Source organism: Aspergillus foveolatus (genome assembly GCF_047715535.1).
Source record: "Aspergillus foveolatus strain CBS 279.81 unplaced genomic scaffold BDW70scaffold_93, whole genome shotgun sequence".
Lineage (NCBI taxonomy): Eukaryota > Fungi > Ascomycota > Eurotiomycetes > Eurotiales > Aspergillaceae > Aspergillus > Aspergillus foveolatus.
In genome coordinates, this window is record NW_027396157.1 from 1 (window position 1) to 17,185 (window position 17,185).

The following is a 17,185-nucleotide window of genomic DNA, read 5'->3' on the forward strand; positions in this document are numbered from 1 at the left end:
ATTCCACGCAGAAATTCCGGCCGAATTGGAAATCCTCGCATATCTGCATCTAATAATTGCTTTAAAAGCAATTCCTCTTCGAATTCGGTTAATTTATGACTGTTGGCGCGTGTTTCTGATCGTGATTTGGTGCCACGAAGCCGATCGCGTAGAGTATTTTCAGGGACTGCAAAAACCTGCGCAGCGCGTAAAACGGATTTAATTTGACCGTTCTGATAGGCTGAAATAGCCATCTGAATACGCGATTCTTTAGAAAGAGGCATATTGTACACTAGTGATGATATTTGACGCGTTAAATAGAGACAGTATAAAATAGGTTGAGAATCCGCGGTTCGGTGGTATCCGCGGTTCGGTGGTTGATTACGTTAATTCTTCTAGGTTAATTGGATTTCGTGGACTCTTTCCCTTCTCCCTAGGCCTTTTAATTGAACAGCAATTAACAATGATACTCCCGCGTGGTTTGTCGTTTCTTTTGCAGCAGAATGCCATGTCAAGAACGGTATGCGGTGATCGTCGACTGGGCCAACCAGAAAAAGCTGCCCAGCAAGGAATCTGGACGAACCAGCGCACAGAATAAGCAAAATTATGGGGTTGCTCTGCTGATGATCGCATCTAATTTCTGCACCATAATGTTTACTTAACGGATTTTGACCGGGATCGCCCGGTCTGCGGCTCTCATCTCGGCTGTTGAGACTCCTATAACCTGGCAAGGTCTTATCATTGTATCTACAGACGGTAGCGAAACCCAAATGTGTTCCAGTCGGTCACGTCGCAATCATCCTGCTCTTGAGATGTGCGGATGAGTGGAGATATTTCGGTGCTGGCTGCGGGCCTGCCCGGACATCTATCCGGCTGCTGAGGGAAAGCTGCAACTGGTCCAGTGCTCACTGTGCCTTCTTCACGGTTCCTCTGGGAATTGAGTCGCCGCAGATACACATATAGGGAAAGCGCGAGCGCCGCTGCAAGCGCATAGCAGATGAGGATGGCCCGGAATGAGGTCTCATGGCGTGCTTCGCTAGTGCTGAAAAGGTGAGGACCTGCAATGTTGCCGACGCAGTATGCGACAAACATTGTTCCCGTCATCGTCATCTTCTTTGTGACGCCCTTGTAGTTGATCTGAGCTAGAGACATGGTCAGAGGAAGGGCACCTGGGCCTGTGGCGAGAAGGAAATATCCTAGAAGCTGGACACCGAGGGGAACGTGGTATACTCGCGCATACACTAGGGTACTCCCGAGCCCTGATACTGCCAGGACGCAAGCAATAAGGATGCAATTAAGATTCTGAAACCGACCTGCGAGCCATCCCGTAAGGGTGATCGTTGCAGCGCTGATGATACTAACTGGGATATTTACCAGGGTAGATTCCAATGCTGTGAATCCGAACGATTTGATGACCAGATTCGAGAAGTTCTGAATGCCTCCGTTGGGTATCTGGGTTAGAGCAGCGATCCCAAGCAAGTGCCATGTTTTAGGGTCGCGGAAGCACTCGGCGGCTTGGTTGGGTTTCCACACAGTTCCCTCTGTGCGTCCTGTCCCGGCAATGACGACACGTCTTGACAGGAATGCTTTCTCCTCAGCGGTCAAGAAGGCTGCATTCGAAATGCTGTCTGGCAGCGAGGCTAGGATGACGAAGCCCCAGAGGAAGGTGGCAGTTCCGAGGATTATGAATAACCACATCCACGGCTGGAGAGGGTGGTCGATATGGCCGATGCCGTAAGCCAAAAGGCTAGCAAGAAGCCCGCCGACAGAATTACCCGAGAACCAAATACCGGTCCGAACGGGGATTTCTTCGCGTGTATACCAAGTGGTGGTGATGAACATGAAGGCCGGTGTTATGGTTGCTTCTGCGACACCTAGCAAGAATCGGACCACGAGCAAGCCGCCATAGTTGACGCACGCGGCAGTCAAAGCGACCACGGCGCCCCAGGCAAACGTATTAAAGGCCAGGTATTTTGCGACGGGAACGCGTGGGATGAGGATGTTCGTGGGCTTCGTCTGTTAGCTTGCTGTGGCAGGTTTCGGAACGCATTGGTCACCGCACCCATTCCCAGAGCAGATATCCAAAATAGAAGGCACTGGAGACCCAGCTATACTGGTCGCCAACTAAATGCTGGCCTTGTCAGTCGGGTGCAAAAATGCCGAGGAGTGGTACTGACTGTATCCTCAAGGAGGCCAAACACAGCCGCGCTGGACAGGATTGTTTTGTCCATGAAACTCAGCATATAGGTTGTGAAAAGGAGTGGTATCAGGCGTCTGTCAATCTTCCGCACCATCAAAGATGGCTCAATTGAGCCAACATGGTCTTGGTCCATCTCTTCCGTCAGTTACCGCAGGCAGGCCAAACTGCTGTTATCTTCAACATTCATTCCCGGTCGGCCTTCTCTCAGGTGGGGCTGTCAGGATCCAATAAGAAGCTACCGCTGGCGAGTGGGCCACGCCCTGCCCTCTACAACTAGCCCATGCATACTTTAAAGAGTTCGCCATCTCGATTTACTGTGATCGATACTACCGATGCCATTGACAATCTTGACATTATTCAGATATGTCTCAATCGACTCAGCCGGCCTTTGAGGCAGAATTGGCGTCTGACTCCCCAAATCCCACCCAATCTCATGGAGTCAGCTGGGCTTTCCCCGAAGGTGGCCGGCAGGCATGGACCTGCCTGCTGGGATCTTGTCTACTGATGTTCCCATCCTTTGGTTTCCAGACTGCTAGTGAGTTTCCTCCAGTGGAGGTGCCAGTATCCTGCTGACCGTGTTCCCAGTTGGCTCCGTGCAAGACTACATCAGCACAAACCAGCTCGCCGGGTATAGTGTCCGCGACGTGGGCTGGATCACCGCGATTCTAGTGTTCCTTACTCTGTTCCTCGGAGTCCAAGTCGGCCCTCTTTTCGACCGATATGGACCCCGAACCCTGCTAGTCTGCGGGTCGCTAGCCAGTTTCGCCTCGTATATGCTGCTTGCCGAATGCAGCCGGTACTGGCACTTCATTCTGTGCTTATCGGTCCTTGGAGGAGCCGCTGCCGCAGTCATCACAACCGTGTCAATCGCCGTTCTGAGCCACTGGTTCTATCGTCGACGTGCCCTAGCCTCAGGTCTCTGCATGGCGGGATCCTCGGCCGGCGGGGCGGTTCTTCCGCTTCTTCTTCGAGTGCTGTTTCCGCGCTATGGCTGGAGAACGTCTGTCCGCGTGGTCGCTTTCATCGCGCTGGCATGCTATGCGCTCGGGGTCGTGCTCGTGCGTGGCCGGCTGCCCGCCAGCGGCGGCCGCGCCAGCAAAGCGACAATTGACTTCCGGGCGTTCCGGTCCCTGCGTCTTTGCTTCCTCACCGTGGCGGTGTTCTCCTTCGAGTTCATCATCTTCGGCTGCGCCGCACTGCTCCCGACATATGTGCGCTTTGCCGGGCTATCGACCGACGTACAATTCTACGCCCTCACCGTCCTGAATAGCATGAGCTTGCTAGGCAGGGTCCTCCCCGGGTTTGCGGCCGACCAGCTTGGCCGTTTTAATGTCTTGCTTTGTTTGGTCGCTGTCACGATGGTCGCTATGGCGGCGGTCTGGCTGCCTTTTGGAACCCACGACGAGGCTACGCTCTACGCCGTTGTTGCCGTATTTGGCTTCGGCTCGGGCGGATGGCTCTCGCTAGCGCCGGTCTGCGCGGGCCAGCTCTGCTCCACTGAGGAGTACGGGCGCTACTATGGGACCGTCTACTTTGTCGCTGCGTTTGGCGTCTTGTTGACAGTGCCGGTTGGGGGTGCTCTGCTTCAGTCGACTTCGCCTCGTGTCCTCATTGGATTCTATTCGGCGGTTCTGATGGTTGGGTTTCTTGCGCTTGCGTTGTCCCGATGGGCGTTGCTAGAGTGGAGGTGGAGGTGGAAGGTTAAAGTGTAGACATTTTGGCTTGCTGAATTCTCCTCAGCATAGGAACTACATAGAAATATATCCTACCTCATTTATCTTTGTCTTACAATTGACCACTATTAAAACACAACTGCATGCGCCAGATTGACTATGGTCCGCATCACAGGACAGTATCCTAATAATGGAGACGTGCCACGCACATACTTACGGTCAAGACGGCCTTAGGTACCCGGCCTTCTCTTGGACCGCAGAGGAGCCGTTATGATTGCAACTAGGTGGCCTTCTAAAACCGTCTAATGACTGCCGGAGGAGTGGCGTGTTGTATGACCTTGTATAGGAGGCAGCATTGGAGGATCATTCGCAGTTAACATTATCTAAGTAGCCTAATCTTTTCACTATTGCCCTTGAGCCCATATTCTCATCTTACTACTAACGTCAGGCACGCTTCTTACCCTCCCCTTTGTACCAAACCCCATGACAAACAAGGAGATAATTAGCAAAGACCTCCTGCGCAAAATCGTCGAAATGTTCATAACTCGCTCCCAAGCGATACGCTGCCGCAATCCCAGATATACATGCGATTTCATGCATATTCTGCCGCACCGTTAGTTTTTAGGCAACCAAGAAGAAAACCATGCAGACAAGCAGAGGATAAAGGGCAGATTGACATACCACCATCGTCCAAGCTCCTGCAAAGAGCGTTCTATTTTTCAAGCTATTCACAAACATCATCCCCGGCACAACGCGCGCATAATGCTGCCAGCGGTGCCCGAACTGGTGCCACCATTTTTTGCCTATGATCTTGTCCTCGTCGATAGAGTTCCATGTCCATAGGTCCTGCCGCGTTTTATCCAAGAAGATTGTCTGGTAGACGTGTTGCCCCGCCGGATACGGAGGGTTTCCAACCCCAATCGCGTCCCGGAACTGGTGTTGATAGTTGGTGCAATCGAAGCCCATTTCGATTTTGTCTTGCTCGTTCGCATACGAGTGGGTGTAGTACATGGGATTGAAGCCGGTCCAGCCGTCTTCTTCGCATTTGGAGGATGCGTTAGCGAAGGCGAGTTGGTCCTGACGCTTGGATACGGTTGTTGCCGAGAGGGATGCGGACGGCCCGGTGGCCTTTGAGACCAGTTCGTCGCGTACTCTTGTCTCAAATATGCTGTTGAAGTAGTCTGCATCGCTATGCGTGACCGTCACATCGTCGAAGAACTTCACGCCTCCAAGCACCCACCTCTCTTTCCACGTTGCGTGGCGGCCAAGAAGTTTCAGTGACTCGTCAGCCGGCGTGCAGAGGACCATGTAGTCGAATGCTTCTGTCTTCTTCCCATCCGGTGTATGCATAGCGAGCACAACTGCGTCGCCCACTCGATGCATGATCTCAATCTCCGTTCCAAGAAGCATCCTCACTCCTTTGTTCCCCTCCAGGTCATCCTTCCACTGCGCATAGAACTTCCCCAGCTGCGGAAACGTATACATCCGCGGCAAGTTTGTCATCAGACCTTTGGAGTCATACTCCCAAAGCCTCATCCCAGGATCCTGGAACAGCCTCTCCAACAGCGCACAGCTCACATTGGGCGTCTGGTTTCCCGTGCCCAGGAACAGCGCCAGCAGCGGCAGGAGCATGCTGTTGCCAAACTCCGTACTGAATCGGAATAGTTTTAAGATAACTTTCACAGGTAGGATCCCAAGCACTGGGAGCCCGTACTTGATTACTTTCAACACACGGCCCAACTTCTTGATCTCTGGCTGGAACTGGTCGATCAGCGGACTGGGAAATACATTCGTGAAGAAGGTCTCTGGTCCTTTCCCAAACGCAACCTGCAGCTTCACCTCGCGCGGGGAGTAACCGTAGTCCCGGAAGAACTTGAATGTGTGCTTGAAGATGCTGCTGCCGCCTTGCACCCCGTCGTTCAGCCAGGATGCGCCGTACTTGCTGCTGTCAAGTGGTAGCGAGGTTGCTTGCCCGCCGGTCTGGGATACACTATCGATTAGGGTGATGTCGAATTTGGCGGGGTGTTTTGCGAGGCTTGTGGCGCAGGACTGGACGTACGATCAGTAGGATACTTGGGTGTAGGCGTGTCTGGCTCAGGGGAGTAGTGTACCATTCCTGCTGCGCCGGCGCCGACGACGGCGATGCGTGTCCTATCTGAAGTGGCCATGGTCTGGAGATAAGATCCTTGCAGTTGCCTCATCAAAGCTACAATACGAGGCCTGGGTATGATTCCTATTCATGGTATTTGAGTTCGTGCCCGCAATAGTAGGTGTAGTCGTAGTGTAGGTGCGGGTGTCATGTGGTGATGTCATTCTAGCAGCATAGTTTACAGTGAAGGAAAACTTCAAAGGGAGAAAACAAAGAAAATAGTAGCAGCCCGTAGTCAAAATCGATAGAAGGGATACTTGAATTAAGATATAGTCTCACTGCGCAAGAAGAGCTCCCTCTGCTAAAGCTTGCGATAGTCAAAAGGACAAACGCTAGCGCTAAAATCATCTCAGACCTACCGCTCAGTGATCGACGGATCGTGTACTATACGACACATAAACTATCCTATGCTTGATCCAATCGCCGCTCCAAGCATATATGATTGCGGTGCCAGGCTACTGCGCCTTGGGACGACCACTTTGACGCGAAGCACCAGTGCCATTGGCAAGCGAGGACACAATCTCCTCCCCGAGAACATGAAGATTCCACACAGGCACGACAATCCAGAGACCACTGGAAGAGATTAGCAGGTGTAGCGCCGATCTTCAAACAGTACAACGTACTTGAGGATGATCCAAGCAGTCATTGGCCAAACTTCATTGTGGCCGATGTTCTCGAAGTTGCTGAAATATTCTTGCAACCCTGAAATCGTTAGCTTTAAGTTATTATTCTTTTATCTTTTGCGCGCAAGTGGATTGCGGATGGGTCGTACAGTAAAGCACCGTCTTCGAGACTGTGCTCACAGAGGAGCTAAACGCCGCTAACAACGCTGTCGCCCCCATTCTCCCCGCAACGACCTTGTCTGTGGCCAGCAGCCAGGACAGCGTCCCCTGCGACCCGCCCGATCCTTTTGAGTCTTCCGCGACAGTCCCGTGCCTATACACAACCCACAGGTAATAAAGGTATCCGCCGGTCTCCAGCAAGTTTAAGACAGCCTGCGCATTTGTAAAGCCATTATTCGCATTGAACGCCGGCCAGCCGTATATATAATCCACAGTGCCGTACCATTTATACCCAGACCAGAAGGAGTGGTACTTTCCGCCGGGCATGGAGTGCGGGCGCAACAGGCAGTAGCCGGCGTCCCAGAGAACGAGGGGGCACGAGATGAGCAGCCAGAGCGTAAGAATGGCGGTCGGTGTGTGGAGCCATTTCTTCGATGAGGTACCGCTTGGCTCAGACGTTGTGGATAAAGGCGATGATGAATTGGATGTAGGTGGTGGGAAGTCGTCTGGGTGATGGCGGGTGGACACCATGATGATCTGGTGTCTGGCTGTCTGGGGTTGGTGAACTCAGTGGTTTTGCGATGGAAATAGCGGTAGTAGAGAACAAATCCAGTGGAAAAGAAAGTGTAGTTAGACGCCACAGAGATCCTGGCAGTTTGGGGGATTTCTCCAAGGCAAGAGGCGAGGAGGAGGAATGCCAATTAGCTCAGCGATCTGGTGAGCGCCGACTATGTACCGCACCAGCTAACTGGTGTGACTGTGACGCGAGACGGAGGCTCGGACCAGTGCCACGTCCACTCTCCATATGGGCCATGCTCATTCATCAGACTACTGCGATATATGAAGCCGGGTTATTGATCAAGCCGCAGTTGTATACCAGTCTGCAGATTACGAAGGGATAATTGCTTCTGCAGCTGAAACTGAAATCCAGAGGAACAAAGTCACATGACCAGGGTCTGGCTCGCATTTTGCTTCTGCGGACTGCAAGTTTTCTCCAGCCCAGCTGAAGGACCCTTTGCATAACACCAAGCGCAAGAGCAAGATGACCTCGGCTTTGGAGAAGAAGGTAACATGTTCTCCCGAGTTTTTTTAAATCACTTTCTTACCTATACGTAGCGATTAGATAAACTCGCCCGTGTGAGGGAGAACCAGCGTAAGAGCAGAGCACGGAGACAGGATCATCTTCAGGACCTCGAGCGCAAAGTGCTCAGTCTCCAGCAAGAGCTCGATCGCAGGGACGTCGAGCACAGGCTGGCCGTCCAGAGATTAGAGGCTGAGAACAAGAGGCTGAGGGATCTGCATTTCTTCCTCGGCGTACCGCCCAGTGCACTAGAGGAGTATCTGCGGATGGTCGACAATCCAGTTGCGGCGCAGAAAGTTGCCATTCCGGCAATTCGACGAGCTCCGTCTGAGGCTCAGTCGCGGGTGGCGGAGGTGAAATTTGAGCCGACTTGCTCGACTGAGCAGAGTCCTCGCAGCGAATCGGTCCTGAGCCAAGAGTCTGTAATCAGTGCATGCAAGCCGAGCGCGAACGAGAACGAATCCCAGTGTAAGAAAGCTAGCGCAGCAGAGCTTCCTCCGCTCTGTGCCTGCTCTCCCGACGAAGGCTTGGACTCTCTGCCCATTAGTGAGCACGTCCTCAATACGACATTCTGCGCCATCGCCGAGAAGCTCGTGAACCAGTACAATGCTCGCGGACTAGACGTCTCAGAAATCCAGCAAAAGCTACGAAAGGGGTTCATCCGCAGCAGCTCCGATGAAGCCTGCAGAGTGCAGAATCAGGTTCTATTTCAAGTCTTGGATGAAATCAGTGGGCAATGAAGCATACGACTATTTACAGGAGGAATCACGCCCATTTTTGTCTCCTGGCTACCCATTTGACCACGTACACCAGCCCCAGCAGCACAGGGACCTCGATGAGCGGGCCGACCGTCGCAGCCAGGGCCTGGTCGCTATCTACACCAAAGGCCGCAATCGCTACCGCAATCGCCAGCTCAAAGTTATTGCTCGCGGCTGTGAAGCTCTGCGTGCAAGACAGCTTATATCCAAAGCCAAACCGCCGTGTTACCGCAAGCGTCACCAGGAAGATCACGGCAAAGTAGACGATCAGCGGCGCAGCGACCCTCACCACGGACACAATCGAATGCACCACCTGCTTTCCCTGCGATGCGAACAGAACCAGAATCGTAAACAACAGCCCGATCAGAGACCAGGGGCTCAGCCATTTCAGGAACTGCCGATCATACCACTCCTCGCTTATCAGTAATCGTAGGGCAAAGCGTGTGACGATGGCTGCACCTAGCGGGATGCCGAGAAATACCCCTACGCTCTTTGCGGCCAGGGAATAATCGATTGCGACGCCTTCATTTGACCCACTGATCACGTTGATGAAGAAGACGGCCAGGGGCGCGAATAGGACCATCTGCAGAATCGAGTTGATCGCCACTAGAATCGCGCAGTAGTCGCCGTCGCCGCCTGCCAATCCGGTCCAGACTAGGACCTGTTTTCGTCAACCCGAGTTCGTGAAGACCTCACGGATACATACCATTGCAATGCATCGTGCAATCCCAACCAAGATCAAACCCTCCCTGAGGCCCCTCTCATCCGGAAGAAAAGCCCACGCGAGGCCGAGCTAGAAGCACACATTAGGCGCTTCAGAGAAGAGTAGGGGCATATACCATACCATAAACAAAGGCGCTATAACCCAGTTCACCACAATGCTGAAAGCAACCTGAGTCCAAAGACTCTTCTCCCGGAAAGACCGGTGCAGCGTCTCAAAACGCACTTTGCATAGGATCGGATACATCATTACCAGCAGCCCGACCGCTGTCGAGTGTTAGCACCGTCGCTGCTGCCATCCGTCCATTACTGGCATTTCCTTGTCTGGCAGACTCACCAATAGGCACAGAAACATCCACAAATTTTCCCCTCTGCAGCGTCTCACTTGTATTCGGTACGAAATTCCCTAGGATGATCCCAACTGCCATGACGAGGAAGATCCAGACGGCTAGGAAACGGTCGAGGAGACCCAATTGCTTGAAGGCTGAGACAGGGCCATCGTCGGCGTCAGTCTCCGGCGGACATCCAGCTGCGCACGCTGCTTCGGGATCACGGGTATGCTTTTCTTCGTTCATATTGATGTAAGAACTTTATGACCAATAAGCTTGATAGTTAAACTATTGTATAGTGCTATGATGGAAAATGAAGACAATGGTTAAAGCAGAGCTTTCTTAGCTACATTTTCTAGATGGACAGTGTATAGAACTGGGCGACCAATCACAATGGGCGGGTGACATCTCGTCCTTCACGTGCTCACCGGACGCCAAGCCTGCAGTTTGAATTTGAGATTTGGGAAAACAAACATGAAGACATCCACCCGGCCGCCTTGAGCTTCAAAAAGGCTGCTGAAGGCTGAAGAGCAACCTTTCGGCCGGTATCGGAAGCCATCTTAAAATCACTTCATCTCCAGCTCGGCGACCCGCGAGTCCGACTCGGCAGACCGGATATGGTCCGAGTGCCTTGACTGAGTGACATCATGCAATTTATGTAGAACAATGCCCAGAGTCTAGCTTATGCACAGACTAGACTACTAGTCTTCTGAAAGCTTGGAAGGGAAGGGCTTTCTTGGGTCGCTTGAACGACGGAACAAGCCATGGATGCGGGAGAAAGTATGGCCGGATCTCGGTCGATGAGCTTGGGCTTGGGCCGACAAGGGCCGGCAAATCATCGGAAATATACTCAAGCGTGGAAGACCTGCGATGGAGCATTCTAGCAGGCCAGTGGTGGCTAGATATAATTATGCGAATAGACGCTTAAACGACGTTTAAACGACGCTTAGATGACGCTTAGACGACACATTGGCGAGTTGTGGACCCAGGTGCCCGAAAGCTGCAAAACAATTAGTGAGCAATGAGCATAGATTACCATATACCTAGGCATCAGGCCATGTAGAAACATCTTGAAGATGCCATGGTCAGGTTTGCGTAGGCGGCTTGTCCCTGGAACAATACAATGACTCGGAGCCCTTGCGGCGGATGATGTAAGGTCTGTGTGATCGGGTCCTCGTGAGATTGGGATAGGCGAGACAATAATCCATTGTACTTGGTCACCGTATACCTGCGAACAGTAAACGGGTTCGAATGTTGTAGAAGTGCGAGACGAAGCTATGGATGTCATATGGCACGGCCAGATGCCGGATGCGGGGACAGTGCTACTGTAGCATCGGACGGTTCACGGCCCATGGGGTAGCCTAGTGCCGGAGTTTCCCCGGAGCTTACAGCTATGGAGATAGAGAGAGCATTGGTGCAGTTGGAGTCGTTCACGAAGAACAAAATAAGACAGAAATCCTGATTGTGGGAAGTGTCTTGAAGCGGAAAGATACTGCTCAATAGTTGCCGTGAGTATTGTGTTACAGTAAAGGGATACAGGCGGTCGGTACCTGGGACATGAAATAATACGGGCCGCCCCTGATTCCAAATGTTTGCGGGGACGACCGCCAAGACCCTGAATCCTATAGTGTGTGAGACCTCACACTTCTTCGACCACCCTTCTCTTTGCTTCTGCCGAATTCAACCGGGCTTTCATCGCGAATCCGATAAACCGATTTCGACCTTCCTTTGCGGTCCATGGTGCCGGCCCGCTTACTCTCCTAGCCTGAATTCAGCCTAATTGCCGTCGGGCGGTTGGCTACAGAGTATTTGGCGTGCCGATCCCCACGCCGTCCCCAACGCAGTTGACTCTTCGCCCCCCGCAACGGCACTGAAAACAAAATACATCACCGTTCTCCACTAGGCTGTCCGAACCGGATTTGCGTGTCAATAATATGCTGACATGGGCTGGAGTCTGTGCTTATAACCTCCTTGCTGCCTCCTTTTCCGGTCCGTTTTCTTTCTCAGTCTCTCAACTTGTCGAGCCGGTTGCACATCTTCCAGCAATCATGAAGTTTGGTTGGCTTGAGGCTGCGGCTTTGACGGCTGCCTCAGTGGCTAGTGCTCAGGTACGTGGACTTCTAGGTTGGCTTCCGCAGATAAGGCTAATTAGGTGAAGCAGGATGACCTCCCCGTCTCTCCTCCGTACTACCCTTCTCCATGGTCGAATGGTCAAGGCGAATGGGCCGAAGCATACAATCGCGCCGTTCAGATCGTCTCGCAGATGACTCTCGATGAGAAGGTCAATCTTACAACTGGTACAGGGTATGGTCAGTGGCCGCGGAAACTGTTCTGGTGCTAAATGGATGCAGGTGGATGTCTGAGAAATGCGTTGGACAGACAGGAAGCGTTCCTAGGTACGGCTACCGATTCTTGAACTGAAGTGATACTGACTGCAGCAGACTCGGAATAAATTCCCTTTGCTTACAAGACGGTCCTCTGGGTATCCGATTCAGTAGGTTACCAATAAAAACAGGTATTTGAGGATACGGTGTTGACTTTACCAGCCGACTACAACTCCGCGTTCCCCGCCGGTGTTAACGTCGCAGCAACATGGGATCGACAATTGGCGTACATCCGTGGTCATGCAATGGGCCAGGAATTCAGCGACAAGGGCATTGACGTACAACTGGGCCCGGCCGCTGGTCCTCTCGGCAGATTCCCCGATGGTGGCCGAAACTGGGAAGGGTTCTCACCCGATCCTGTTCTGTCCGGTGTTCTCTTTGCCGAGACTATCAAGGGCATTCAGGATGCCGGTGTGATCGCGACGGCGAAGCACTACCTCCTCAACGAACAAGAGCATTTCCGACAGGTACCTGAGGCGATTGGTTACGGCTACAACATCACGGAGACCCTGAGTGAGAACGTCGACGACAAGACTTTGCACGAATTGTACCTCTGGCCCTTCGCAGATGCCGTGCGTGCTGGCGTGGGCGCCGTTATGTGCTCATACCAACATCTGAACAACACGCAAGCCTGCCAGAACAGCCACCTTCTGAACAAGCTCCTGAAGGCTGAATTAGGCTTTCAGGGTTTTGTCATGAGCGACTGGTCTGCGACGCACAGCGGTGTCGGCTCTGCTCTGGCTGGTATGGACATGACGATGCCTGGAGACATCGCCTTTAACGATGGGCTCTCTTACTATGGCCCCAACCTGACGATCAGTGTTCTCAACGGAACCGTTCCCCAATGGCGTGTCGATGACATGGCCGTCCGAGTCATGGCCGCTTTTTACAAGGTTGGCCGTGACCGTTTGGCCACCCCGCCCAACTTCAGCTCCTGGACGAGGGCAGAGAAGGGGTACGAACACGCTTCGATTAACGGAGGCGCCTACGGCACGGTCAATGAGTTTGTTGATGTCCAGCAAGACCATGCTTCTCTCATCCGTCGCGTTGGTGCAGACAGTGTCGTACTTCTGAAGAACGAGGGTTCGCTCCCTCTCACCGGAAAGGAGCGCAATGTCGCTATCCTCGGTGAGGATGCGGGTTCCAACCCCTACGGCGCGAATGGCTGCGATGACCGTGGTTGCGCTCAAGGAACCCTTGCCATGGGTTGGGGTAGTGGTACAGCCAACTTCCCCTACCTGGTCACCCCCGAGCAGGCGATCCAGCAGGAGGTCATCAAGGGACGTGGCAGCGTGTTTGCGGTGACGGACAACTGGGCCTTGGATAAGGTTAACAAGACCGCGTCTGAGTCTACGTAAGTTTTCAAAGCCCTGCATCAGTAGATGGTGCTAATTTGCTAGTGTATCTCTCGTGTTTGTCAACGCAGGTGCCGGAGAAGGATTCATCAGCGTCGACGGTAACGAGGGAGACCGCAAAAACCTTACCCTGTGGAAAAACGGCGAGAACTTGATCAAGGCGGCCGCAAGCAACTGCAACAATACCATCGTCGTCATTCACTCTGTTGGCGCCGTTCTCGTGGACCAGTTCTATGAGCATCCCAACGTCACTGCCATCCTCTGGGCTGGTCTTCCCGGCCAGGAGTCTGGAAACTCGCTTGTCGACGTGCTCTACGGCCGTGTCAACCCCAACGGAAAGTCTCCGTTCACCTGGGGCAAAACCCGCGAGGCATACGGTGCTCCCTTGTTGACTGAAGCCAACAACGGCAATGGTGCCCCGCAGACCGACCACACCGAAGGCGTCTTCATTGACTATCGCCACTTCGATAAGACCAATCAGACTCCGATCTACGAGTTTGGCCACGGACTGAGCTACACCACATTCAAGTACTCGAACCTTACTGTTCAGAAGCTGAACGCCCCAGCGTACTCTCCCGCATCTGGCCAGACAAAGGCTGCGCCCACATTCGGCACCATTGGTGAGGCCGAGGACTACGTGTTCCCTGACAGCATCACAAGGGTCAGGGAGTTTATCTACCCTTGGATCAACTCTACTGATCTCAAGATGTCTTCCGGGGATCCCAACTACGGATGGGACGATGAGGACTACATCCCCGAGGGTGCCAAGGATGGATCACCACAAAACCTTCTGCCGTCCGGTGGAGGTGCAGGAGGAAACCCACGCCTTTACGACGACCTCTTCCGAATCTCAGCCACAATTAAGAACACTGGGCCTGTGGCTGGTACAGAAGTTCCCCAGCTGGTAAGTCGCTTAACCCTTCCCCTTTTTTCAGCCACGAGCTAACCCAGCTAGTACGTTTCCCTGGGCGGGCCCAACGAACCGAAGGTGGTTCTTCGCGGCTTTGACAAACTTGTCATTCAGCCCGGCCAGGAGCGGGTTTTCACGACGACCCTGACCCGCCGTGACCTGTCCAACTGGGATATGGAGAAGGACGACTGGGTCATCACGTCTTATCCTAAAAAGGTGTTCGTGGGAAGCTCCTCACGCAAGCTTCCTCTCAGGGCTTCTTTGCCGGCGGTTCAGTAGCGAATTACCTTATCTAACAGGATGCCGGCCTCGGTTGGCTGGCTCCGATTTCTGGTATATTAATTGATAGCCAATTTACGACTTTTTATTGGTAATCCTTTGACTACCAGTACGATACCTGAGTCAGTAATCAATCTGCATTTGTAATATTGTCCACATCCCGACTCACCTGGTGAGTTTAGTAGCGTAATACGAGTCACTGATGCTCCGAACTAGCCCTCAAACCTGAGGTGAGCCCTAGGCTTGGACGATAGGAGCGATCTCAGTACTACAAGCAAGCGTCGGTTATGTCATGCTCGTCTCTCCCGCGCCATGCCTTCTTTATACATCTGGCTCGCTTCGTGGACTCGGAAGAGGTGGAGCCGAGCGCCACCAAGGGTACGAAGGATTGAACTCATCCTGGCGCGGCAGTTCCTGGGGTTGAATATCCGGGGTAGTTCACATTCCAGCTGCAGTGGCCAATGGTGTTGAGGCAGATACCACGGGTCCGAGGTGTTCAGGTTGTTCACTACATTATATGAGACCGAGCCCTTGCTCTCACGTCCTCCTCTTCCACCTCCCTCTTTCACTACCCTATCACAGACTTCAGGTCAACTCAAGTCAGGCCAAGTCAACTCACAATGTCAGGCTTCCGCCACGCTTTCTCGCTATCCAAGCAGCAAGTCCGAGATGCTCTTCCGCCGGGGACGGTCTCGTTATCAAGTAAACTTCTACACCCATGAGCCCTCTCTATCCCATCGTCTTATCTAACACTTCGATTACTGTATTCAGTCCACTCCCACCAGATTTCTCAAACAGCTAATACAAAACACGCCGGCGAACTCGTCCTGCAACCACAACCCTCCTCCGACCCCTGCGACCCGCTCAACTGGCCAACCTGGCGGAAGACGGTCGTGCTAACATGCATGTCCGTCTTTGCCTTTATCGGAAACTTCACCTCGAGTAGTATCGCCAGCGTGTTTCCGCTGTATGCGACACCGCTCGCATTCAACCCGCCCGTGTCCATGGGGAGGTTGAGTCACTTGGTTGCGGTAAGCGTCGCAACTTCGCCGACTACCTATGGATCGAGGGTGCTTGCTGGTGCTGACAGGTGCAGGTCAATGTCCTCATGATGGGCGCGTCGAATATATGGTGGGTGCCGCTGGCGAATACCTTTGGGCGGAGGCCCATCATCCTGCTCAGCATATTGATCCTGCTCTTTTGCTCTTTGTGGGCGGGTCTGGCAGGCACTTTTGAGAGTTTGCTTGCGGCGAGATTCTTTATGGGGGTTGGTGTTGGGCCGGCAGATACGAGTATGCATTCCCTATCTGCATTTTGTTCTAGTTATGGTGAGGGTTATGCTGACGGTGGTAGTTGCGCCAAATGCGATTGGAGAGATATACTTTACGCATCAGAGAGGGAAGGCTATGGTATAACCCGGCCCTAGCTAATTGTGAGGGCGCTGGATGGCTGACCTTGACCTGACCGTCTAGGGCTTCTACACTGTCTTTCTATGCTTGGGCTCGCTGGTCGGAGGGATCTCGGGCGGATACATCGCAAGCCACGGGCTGGAATGGCTGCACTGGGTGAATGTCATCATCTGCGCCGTCCTCTTCGTCGCTTGCCTCATCTTGGTCCCTGAGACACTCTACAAACGTGACGAGCCTCCTCCGATTATGAGTTCAGAGAAGTCGACGTCAAAAGAGGTCGAAAGCGCGCAGATTGAAGAGGTGGATTACCCCCCTGCTCAACAATATCAGGACTTCACTTTCGTCCGCTCATTGAAACTATACACCTACCACGGCAACCTCGGCAAGAACTTCCTCGCCCCCTGGCTCACGCTCCGTCTTCCGGGCGTCTGGCTCGTCATGCTCTGGTACGCCGGGCTGGTCGGCGGTGTTGTGACCCTCAGCACCGTCGGACCAACAATCGTCGCCTACCCGCCCTACAACTGGGGGGAGAATGCCGGGCTGATCAACGTCGGTGGCGTAATCGGCTCGTTTCTAGGTGCGGCTGCGACAGCAGCCCTTGCAGATCGAGCGATTGTCACTAAGAAGACCATCAAGGACGGCGAGTTCAGCGAGCCCGAGGCACGGTTACCCGTTGCATTGCCCGGGCTGATTCTCGCAACGACGGGACTGTGGACATTCGGCTTCTGCGCAGAGAATGGAAGCCCGACGATGTGGATTGGGATGCAGTTTGGAATTGGTATGTTGGCGTTTGGGCTCATGCAGGCGCCGTCTGTGGGGTTTAACTATGTACGCTCCCTCCTTTTCCACCACAGTATTCCTCAAAAGAAGTCAAGAGCACTAACGGTCGTGCAGGTAATTGACTCCTACCGCTCCGTCTCAGCAGACTGCTTCGTGGCGATTACCTGCATGCGAGCCATCATCAGCTTCTCTTGGACGTTCTTTGTAGGCACGTGGGTGGAACAGGCTGGGCCCGCGGTTCCGTTCGGAGTGTTTGGAGGGTTGCTGGGGTTTTTTGCCTTGTTGTTGTTTCCGCAGTGGTATTGGGGGAAGAGGACGAGGATTGCGACGGCGGCGTGGGTTTGATTGATTTATTCTTCTGTTGTATATATAGTGCGTATATATGGCTGTCTTGGCG

General features: G+C 53.2%; 9 protein-coding genes across 9 annotated transcripts; 4 read left to right on the forward strand and 5 right to left on the reverse strand.

Moving 5' to 3' along the window:
* Positions 1-366: 366 nt before the first annotated feature.
* On the reverse strand, positions 367-2,405 carry BDW70DRAFT_144327 (major facilitator superfamily domain-containing protein). Its single transcript, XM_073738231.1, has 3 exons — positions 2,157-2,405; positions 2,042-2,110; positions 367-1,989 (listed from the first exon to the last, which is right to left on the reverse strand). The coding sequence occupies exons 1-3, from the start codon at positions 2,310-2,312 to the stop codon at positions 727-729; spliced, it is 1,488 nt and encodes a 495-aa protein (XP_073591602.1). The 5' UTR covers positions 2,313-2,405; the 3' UTR covers positions 367-726.
* Positions 2,406-2,542: 137 nt separating this feature from the next.
* Positions 2,543-3,891, forward strand: BDW70DRAFT_172071 (putative MFS monocarboxylate transporter; the record flags this gene model as incomplete). Its single annotated transcript, XM_073743402.1, has 2 exons — positions 2,543-2,714; positions 2,765-3,891. 2 exons carry the CDS (start codon positions 2,543-2,545, stop codon positions 3,889-3,891), a joined length of 1,299 nt encoding a protein of 432 aa, XP_073591603.1.
* Positions 3,892-4,296: 405 nt separating this feature from the next.
* Positions 4,297-6,020, reverse strand: BDW70DRAFT_164132 (putative flavin-containing amine oxidasedehydrogenase; the record flags this gene model as incomplete). The annotated part of the gene is made up of 3 exons (XM_073741421.1): positions 4,297-4,455; positions 4,534-5,901; positions 5,964-6,020. 3 exons carry the CDS (start codon positions 6,018-6,020, stop codon positions 4,297-4,299), a joined length of 1,584 nt encoding a protein of 527 aa, XP_073591604.1.
* Positions 6,021-6,097: 77 nt separating this feature from the next.
* BDW70DRAFT_144329 (uncharacterized protein) lies at positions 6,098-7,648 on the reverse strand. Its single transcript, XM_073738232.1, has 3 exons — positions 6,774-7,648; positions 6,625-6,703; positions 6,098-6,574 (listed from the first exon to the last, which is right to left on the reverse strand). The coding sequence occupies exons 1-3, from the start codon at positions 7,312-7,314 to the stop codon at positions 6,457-6,459; spliced, it is 738 nt and encodes a 245-aa protein (XP_073591605.1). The 5' UTR covers positions 7,315-7,648; the 3' UTR covers positions 6,098-6,456.
* BDW70DRAFT_124252 (bZIP transcription factor) lies at positions 7,484-8,617 on the forward strand. Its single transcript, XM_073734835.1, has 2 exons — positions 7,484-7,849; positions 7,900-8,617. The coding sequence occupies exons 1-2, from the start codon at positions 7,826-7,828 to the stop codon at positions 8,602-8,604; spliced, it is 729 nt and encodes a 242-aa protein (XP_073591606.1). The 5' UTR covers positions 7,484-7,825; the 3' UTR covers positions 8,605-8,617.
* Positions 8,618-8,629: 12 nt separating this feature from the next.
* BDW70DRAFT_153876 (arsenic resistance protein) lies at positions 8,630-9,917 on the reverse strand (the record flags this gene model as incomplete). Its single annotated transcript, XM_073739727.1, has 4 exons — positions 8,630-9,283; positions 9,329-9,415; positions 9,467-9,609; positions 9,680-9,917. 4 exons carry the CDS (start codon positions 9,915-9,917, stop codon positions 8,630-8,632), a joined length of 1,122 nt encoding a protein of 373 aa, XP_073591607.1.
* A 479-nt stretch (positions 9,918-10,396) lies between these two features.
* On the reverse strand, positions 10,397-11,091 carry BDW70DRAFT_144332 (uncharacterized protein). Its single transcript, XM_073738234.1, has one exon. The coding sequence runs from the start codon at positions 10,957-10,959 to the stop codon at positions 10,618-10,620; it is 342 nt and encodes a 113-aa protein (XP_073591608.1). The 5' UTR covers positions 10,960-11,091; the 3' UTR covers positions 10,397-10,617.
* A 628-nt stretch (positions 11,092-11,719) lies between these two features.
* BDW70DRAFT_164136 (beta-glucosidase) lies at positions 11,720-14,599 on the forward strand (the record flags this gene model as incomplete). Its single annotated transcript, XM_073741422.1, has 7 exons — positions 11,720-11,779; positions 11,833-11,975; positions 12,023-12,067; positions 12,113-12,165; positions 12,218-13,409; positions 13,456-14,314; positions 14,366-14,599. The coding sequence occupies 7 exons, from the start codon at positions 11,720-11,722 to the stop codon at positions 14,597-14,599; spliced, it is 2,586 nt and encodes an 861-aa protein (XP_073591609.1).
* Positions 14,600-15,219: 620 nt separating this feature from the next.
* BDW70DRAFT_172077 (major facilitator superfamily domain-containing protein) lies at positions 15,220-17,133 on the forward strand (the record flags this gene model as incomplete). The annotated part of the gene is made up of 6 exons (XM_073743403.1): positions 15,220-15,301; positions 15,371-15,630; positions 15,696-15,891; positions 15,953-16,008; positions 16,072-16,836; positions 16,903-17,133. The coding sequence occupies 6 exons, from the start codon at positions 15,220-15,222 to the stop codon at positions 17,131-17,133; spliced, it is 1,590 nt and encodes a 529-aa protein (XP_073591610.1).
* Positions 17,134-17,185: the final 52 nt, after the last annotated feature.